Raw genomic sequence first — 8,015 nt, forward strand, 5'->3', positions numbered from 1 at the left:
ACACGCTGGGCTTCATGCTCATGCTGGCGGCCGTCATCGCCGCCACCCACCTGGTCTACATCAAGCTGCTCTTCTTCATCCACGGCCACCGCAAGATGAAGCCGGCCCAGCTGGTCCCGGCCATCAGCCAGAACTGGACCTTCCACGGGCCGGGAGCCACCGGCCAAGCGGCGGCGAACTGGACGGCTGGCTTTGGCAGGGGGCCCACGCCGCCCACCCTCGTGGGCATCAGGCAGGCCACCCACAGCCAGATCAAGAGGCTGCTGGTGCTGGAGGAGTTTAAGATGGAGAAAAGGCTCTGCAAGATGTTCTACATGATCACCTTGCTCTTCCTGCTCCTCTGGTCCCCCTACATTGTGGCCTGCTACCTGCGGGTCTTCATTAAGGCCAGCTCCATCCCCCAGGTCTACCTGACCACCTCCGTCTGGATGACGTTTGCCCAGGCAGGGGTCAACCCGATCCTTTGCTTCATCTTCAACAAGGAGCTCAGGGTCTGTCTCCGAGCCCACTTCCCGTGCTGCCAAAGCATCCAGAGCACCCAGGGCACCATCCTTTGCGATCTCAAGAGCTTTGGGATGTAGGGGGCTTTTTTTCTCTTTCTAGAAAAAAAAAAAAAAAAAGAAAGATGGATATCATTTTCCATGTTTCTGCATATGATCTCAAGAGAGTGTGACCTATGGGGGACATACTAAACCACCACCCAGCACCCAAACCTTAGGCTGTAAGAAGCTATTTTATTTATTTTTCTATATTTTGCGTATGCTCTCTTCAGAACATAACAGGTTGCTGTCTATGGGAACAGGTACTTGAGCAGAACACCCCCAGACCTTAGGCAGTAAGAAGCTGTTTTTTTCTTTGTGATTGTGTGGTTTTTAAAAAAAAAAAACAAAACAGGGCTCCAAGTTTCTGGTCTTGCTTCTAACGTTTCTAAACATGATTCCAACAGATACGGATTAAGGCCATGACATTTTTTTTGTTTCCCTATTCCTGTCTGTTTTGATAAAGGCTTAACAATTTTACTCATGTAATATTTGATAAGGGCCAAGACAATTTTATACTAAAGTTATTTTTGATGACCTCAAGAGGTGTTGTTTTATTATTATTTGATTTTCAGTGAAGAACAAGAAGAGGACGTTCCTAATGTGGTCAGAAGTCAGTTTTGGTGGGAGCTGTTGGGTTCATTCATTCTCAAATGGTTTGAGTATTTGAAGCAGTTAGTTATAACTTTTGCTTGACATGCAAACAGTGTAGAACTAATTTCAATTTTTCTTGTTGCACTATTCATTTGGTAATATTTCAGAACTATTTGTGAAACGTGATTTTAAAATACCAACTTTAAAAATAATCAACTATAGCAGTTTTTAAAACCTAGATTGAAATTCATATTTTACTGCCTTTATAGGAAGTTATCTACAAACCTGGGTAATACTTGTACATTTTGACTGTTTTCTTTAATAAAATATTGAAAACCTTTACTGTATGTAATTGTTTCAGAATGGCAGCATTCTGCTTTGCTGACAAATAACTTGTGTATGTGGAAGGTTGTATGTCTTGTGTCTGAGTAGATTTCACAGCTGAGGTTATTATGGACAAGCACAATCCTTATTTGCTGTTAGATCTCAATTTAGGTGTTCATACCAATAAAAGTGACTAAAGCTATTTTTAAGAAGGCTTAAGTTCATGATGGGCAACAGGTTTAAATAGCACAATTCTTTGTGTCTCCTGAAACCAAATTTCTGCTGTAGCTAATCTCTCCTCTGTTTAATGGCAGGGAAGAGGGTGATGTGTAATTGTGCTCATTTTAGTTGGCAAAGCAGGTTTTTTTTAACATGGTGTCTTGGTTAATACTGTGCTCAGTGATAAACTGTGTTCTTAATGGGAAGTTTACGTTTAAGCATGGCATTTTAACCTGTTCTACAAAAACTTCTCTAAGTATTTTAACCAGTAGCCTGGTGGCAGGATCCTCACACAACTTCTTAGCCATCTCAGAGGAACCTGTCCCTGATTGGCAAAGCAGGTTTTTTTTAACATGGTGTCTTGGTTAATACTGTGCTCAGTGATAAACTGTGTTCTTAATGGGAAGTTTACGTTTAAGCATGGCATTTTAACCTGTTCTACAAAAACTTCTCTAAGTATTTTAACCAGTAGCCTGGTGGCAGGATCCTCACACAACTTCTTAGCCATCTCAGAGGAACCTGTCCCTGATGTGCTTTTCTTTCTGATGTGCCATATAACACTTAACAAACGTGTGCTGGAGCAAGTCGCACACAAAATGACAGAGATAACCTCAGTTTACCTGAAAAAACTGCATCTGCCAAGGGTATTTCTATTGAGAGTAGTCCAAAGCTGGTACTGATCAACTGAGAAATGGTCCTGTCTCTGAACTGAGGAGAGAAGAGGCACGTGTGGCAGATCAGAAGAGGGCAAAGGTGGTAGCTTCAGCTTCAGGCAAGGAATGAAAGGAGCTGGGACTTCTGGTTTGGTCTTAAGTCTTGCTTTCCATCCCAAGCTCATATTTGAAGACCAAAGGGGCAACGTTTCTTGCCATGCATAAGGAGAAGTTTATAATTTGAGCTTTAGGTATATCTGCAGTAGAAGGTGGAACTGTACCAGTGCTGCCAGAACTGGGCTAAGAGGTATGACCATGGATGGAGTGCCTTGAAAACAAAGAGAGACTTACCAATTATATCCAGAGCTGTTTGAAAATGGACCTGGGTACAGAAGGAAAGCTGTCACATACTTAGGTCACAGCAGCAGCTGGTTATCAGTGCTGATTATGTTTTCAGCCTGGAATATCAGATCATAACTTAGTGAATCTCAGTAATGGGGTAGAGTTGTGCTATAAAGACTATGGGGCAAGGTATGGATGCTTTTGCTGGGACTTTTGTTCGAAGTATACCTTACATGCCTGGTTTATTGTTAGATCTTTTCAGCAGGGTTCTAAGTTTTCCAGAATCATGTTTGCTTAAAGCTTAAGAAGCCTCGTATGTAGGGAGCTGGAACTGTGACCTCTAACCCAAATCTTGCCATTTTTTTCCCAATCCTGCTGGTAGTCAAGTCAATATTTTCTTAAGCTATTAAAAATGCCTGATATTTTGGCACCCTCTCTCACTTCCATAAGTAGTATGGTTATGATTCTATTTAAACTACAGAGATGGGAAAATTGTTATTTTAGAACCTCCTTAAAAGCTGCAAGGACCAGATTTTTCACTTGTAGGAAAATTAAGCACAAGTTGTAGAGTCAATTGTATATGCGGGGGATGAACACTCACCTTTGGGCGACCTGATGGTTTTATTTAGACTTGGCTTATCAAGCAGTGCTGCTGTTTTGAATGTCAATCTCTGTGCAGAAGCATCCTCCAGTTCAGTGATGCCCTTGCTGGATGGTTGAGTTGGGTTTTTACCTGGTGAAGATAATGGATGATTTGCTATCGCTCATCAGTGGCAGCCAGACCCAGCTTTGCTACAGCACAAGGATACAAAAAAGATCAAAAAGAATATGTGTATACCATGCTTTTTTGCTTGCTTGCAGCTTCCAGGGCTGTCTCAGGACTTGTGATGTACTCTGAGGGCAAAATCAGCAGTTTGAAGTTAATGTTTGAAGTTAATTTTATACTGTAGGTACTTGTAATGTCAGTCAGATTATGATCCTGGCCACAGTAGTACAAAAGAGAAGGAACACCAGTAGCTTTAATTCAGGGTTTAGATGGGTGTTGTAGAATAGGGCTTCATTCCAAAAGAATGTGAAACTAAATATCAAGGACAGACACGTGGCAGAAAATTAAAAAGTACTCGGTGCTGGCACACCAATAAACACCACTTTGCTGGCTGAGAGTGCACCAAGAAAGTAGGAAAAAACAGAAAGGGCTGGAGAGGCACCAGAGGATAAATATTCCTTCTGAAATCTGAGAAAATATAATAAAGTTGAAAAAAGAAAAAAAGCATTTCCAAATCACAACATTAACATGTTTTCACAGCAGCCTTTGGTCTATGTATGGGTAAAGTGGGTCACAGAGATTAAATGCATTGACCAAGATCAGAGAAGGGGTGCTGGAGAGGAGGAAAAGCTGCTCTGGATTAAAAGAAAACAAAATAGAGAAATAATGGGGAGAACGGGCTGAGCACAGGGAGCTGTCACTGCTGCTGCTGGGACCTGTGAGATGTGACTGTAAACCTCCATACCCCCAAAAACCAGAGTACTTCTGGTCTCGCCCAGAAGTGCCAACGACCAAGACTCAGTGAGAGCCAAGTGTCAACAATTGCCTCCTACATCCACTGGAGAGCTATTGCAGCTTGTGCAAGTCCTGGGCTCACTTGTAGAAACTCAGGTGGTCTGAACCCCTCTCCCTATCCCCACTGACCAAAACACAAAGTCCTTGGAAGGTTTGGTGGGCTGCATGGCAGCAGAGCTCCCCCAGCTCTTCCACCAACCTGTGCTTGACCAGAACATAGACCGAGTTTTCTCTATGCCCCTCCAGGCAGATGCATGATGGTTTTGCATCTTGTGGACACCACAAGTGCTGAGTATCACAGGAAATACCAACATCATCTCCCCCACAGATTCTTCACAGTCTGGCTCAGAGGTCACAGCATGCTGCTTCTGCATATCTGTGGTGAGGAGTTGCAGTTGCTCTGAGAGCTGCTCTGCAAAAATCTTGATTGCTGCTGGCATCTTCACTCCCTCACCGGGTATTTAACACATTCCTTACAAACATTTCCAGTCAAAATCTTGGAAGTCAGTGGAGGTTTTTAGTACAAACTTAAATGTCAGGCCAGTTTGAAAAATGACACTGGTCTGAAATCACAACTAGTGACTGTACGATCTCCGATTTACAAACGTAATGCTTAGAGTACTCTGTGGTGCTTCTAGCTCTGCTGTTAGATTTGGGAAGAGCTTGCTAGGAAAGGAGATGAAATATCTCAGCCAAGTTATCTTGTTGGGTAAAGGTCTCATTCAGTGGTCGTGCTAGTGGTGGAGGATGAGCAGAGGATGCAGAGCCCACAAGCTGTCATCATTTGCTTTTCCAATACCAGGTCTGCACCAGAGGAGGCAAAGCTGCCTCCCAGAATGGTGTGGAGCCAGTAGCCTCGAGGAAAAGGGCAGGAATTTGGCTTAGTTTGATAGCAACAATTCTTTCCTGGGGCTCTACCTGGATGTGATACAGCTACATCTCCAGAAGGCTGCTCTGCCATATGCTGCAGGACAGCCCTGGGACACATTGTGTGGAGCTCAGGGGAGAGCAAAGCTGGCATTTCCCCTCTCTTCCCAGAAAAGGATGCATGGAGTTTGGCTGGACCTCTGCCACTTACTCCACATGGTTCAGCACCGTCACCTTGCTCTTTGAACGCACCTGCACTTGCTCAAAATTGCCAACAAACCACCCCAGGGGAAGTGGCTCCAGACAGAGTAACAAACACACATTGGCAGAATGCAATGTTAAGTGTCACTTCATTAACTTAGGCTGCAGATTGGATCATTCTGTGCAGTATCAGAATACCCCAGAAACCTTATTAGATAGTTATGCTGCAAATCAAAAAATTATTAGAAACATGGCAGGGGGGCTGTTTTCTAATAGAGGTTCCATAAAATCCTCAATTTTAGCACAGCTTCCTTTGTAGCTGCTCAAAACACTGCACAGGCTATGATTAACTCTATTGTGATAGGAGCCAGGAAACATCTCCCATGCTACGGTGGTCTTATGCTTCAGAATATTATAAAGTATATGACATGTCAAAGAAATGGAGCCATCAGACAAAGACCATCAGTGCAGGTAGTCTTAAAGCTGGTGCAGAGTCATGCTGGGCTGGGGTTTTTTGATGGGCATCTTATCCCAAACCTCCTTTGATGCTGGTGACCTCTAATGCCATGTCGTTCACGAAGGACCTCGTATGGGGTAGTTAGCAACTTGTACCAAGTGAAAATAGGCTTGGAGATGCTCAGCATCAACAGCTCTAGGGAAAGTCAGAGCACTGCAGACATCAAGTTGGAAAATTAGCTCTTGGTCAACAGTTCTACAACCGATGGATGAGTGAGGATTTACCCCACATAAGGGTGCTCTGACTTTCCCTAGAGCTGTTGATGCTGAGCATCTCCAAGCCTATTTTCACTTGGTACAAGTCATTAACTGCCACACACCTCAGTACTTTATCTTACTGATTAATTATTCTTACCTTTGGAAAGCACAGAGCTACTGATGGCAAGACCAGAGCATTATCACGGGTGAACAATCGCTGACTACACAAGCTTTCATCACTTAACTTTAAAGTCAAGCTCAGCCTTTCATGCAAGCTGTTGCATTTCTGTATTTCTTTTCATGTTTAATGACCACAGCACTTGCCCTCTGTCTTTGATCTCGAGTCATGCATGGTCGCACTGTGGATGTATTTATCGGAAGGCCACTGTCTTCAGTGCCGCATTTTTCACGTCTACCGTGACCAGGTTGATGGCACAAAGCACTTTGTGTAGGAGGCTTTCAAGTTCAAAGCTAGTCTTGCAAGGGCATGGAGAAGCTGTGAAGTCCCAGCTAATTTTAGGCAGTCATCACAGCGCTAATAGAGTAGGCAGAAATCAAGAGATTGCCCAGTGAAGAGAAAGACCCTCCTGAAGTTTCTGAATGTTATTTACTGGTATGTCATTAAAAAAAATAATCCTGTATTTGTGTGAGGATGATTAACCATTGGAACAAATCATCCAGGGAAAAAAAATGGATCCTCCATCTGTGAGACGTGCAGTGTAAGCCTTAGTGCCTGCCCACAGCACACCTGCCCAGAGCCTGCTGCCTGCCCAGCCAGGGTTCCTGCACCAGGGTCTGGGGCTCAACCCAGCACACAGCAAGCAAATAACACAGGAAATCCAGTAAACAACAGTAAACAACAAGTAAACAGAACTCTCTCTGTCTCACAGTGATTCACTCCTTCCTTTCGATGTTTTACAACACCCATTTTATCATACTGTATAAATACCAGTGCTCGATTCTCTCAGAAATTTTAGCAGAGGTAGAGCTAAAATGGCTTTGTCATTAAAGAGGGAAACACAGGAAGATTCAGAGGAAGGGCTGAAATCTGGGTGCTTTCTGACAGTGAGAGAGAGAGGAATGATTTAGTGGAATATTACCTCACTGCATCGAACCACTCAATCTGTCCCCATCTGTCACCGAGCACTTGCAGGAGGGTGATGGAAAGGAAACCGTTGAGTAGCTTGATAGTCAGAGTAAATCAACTGGGCTTTTTCCTTATCCTTTCCCTCCCTCATTAGGCCTTGCACACTCACACTACACAGCAGATCCCTCAGTGTGCTGTGACAAGGGCAAGGGCAGGATCCCCTGTGTGCAGTGGTCCTGGGGCAGAGAGACCAGCTCTGGGTGCCCACAGGGTCGAGCTACCCTGGGAGCCCGTGCCAGCAGAGCCACAGGAGGCATCTGGGTGTGGAGGAAGGAGGATGAACAGGCAATATGTTCAGCCAAGCTGCAGTGTGACTAAAGGGGGAGAACATGGGCACCCGAGCCAAGGAACCAGCAGCATCACAGGCAGAGGTAAAGCTGGAGCCATGGTGTGAAAGGAAGGGCTTGAGCATCACCAAAGTGCTTCCTGGCAGGGTGAAGAGGGATGCTGCAGCAGCCAGGCTTCACATGATCTTCCACAGTGCTGCTGGTGGGGACAGCGAGCTTGGTGATGACTTTCCTCCCCAAAAGATCCTAAGCTCTCAGCCAGACAGACTTTTTCTCACTCTTTGTTTGTGCAATATCTGTCTGAGCCTAAGTGCTGTTGTAAACCAAATCCAAAGAGTCAAAGGGTCTGTTGCAATGTGTGAAAGGTTTGTTAGTGACTTTGGGGAGATTAATGAAAGCAGGGTGGGGAAGGAGCTGGAATTATGACACCACCATGGTCAGGAAGTTTTGCCTTTGGATTTAAAGGGGTGGGGGACCTTTCTGTCAAGATTTCATCCACAAGAGAGAAGAAACTGGGGAGGAAAAAATTAAAAATCTACTAATTTGACAGGATGTGGTGAAATTTTT

The 8,015-nt window shown here is 44.4% G+C and overlaps 1 protein-coding gene across 1 annotated transcript in view; it reads left to right on the forward strand.

Annotated features, from left to right (window-relative positions):
* Positions 1–1,657, forward strand: part of GPR27 (G protein-coupled receptor 27) — a gene marked incomplete at its 5' end in the record, with an annotated part of 2,086 nt that extends 429 nt beyond the window's left edge. Inside the window, one exon of the mRNA XM_009079730.1 lies at positions 3–1,657. Within this exon, the coding sequence (XP_009077978.1) occupies positions 3–581 (579 nt within the window). The remainder of the gene's footprint in view (positions 1–2) is intronic.
* Positions 1,658–8,015: the final 6,358 nt, after the last annotated feature.

Source organism: Acanthisitta chloris, unplaced genomic scaffold, assembly GCF_000695815.1.
Source record: "Acanthisitta chloris isolate BGI_N310 unplaced genomic scaffold, ASM69581v1 scaffold10638, whole genome shotgun sequence".
NCBI classification, from domain to species: Eukaryota; Metazoa; Chordata; class Aves; order Passeriformes; family Acanthisittidae; genus Acanthisitta; species Acanthisitta chloris.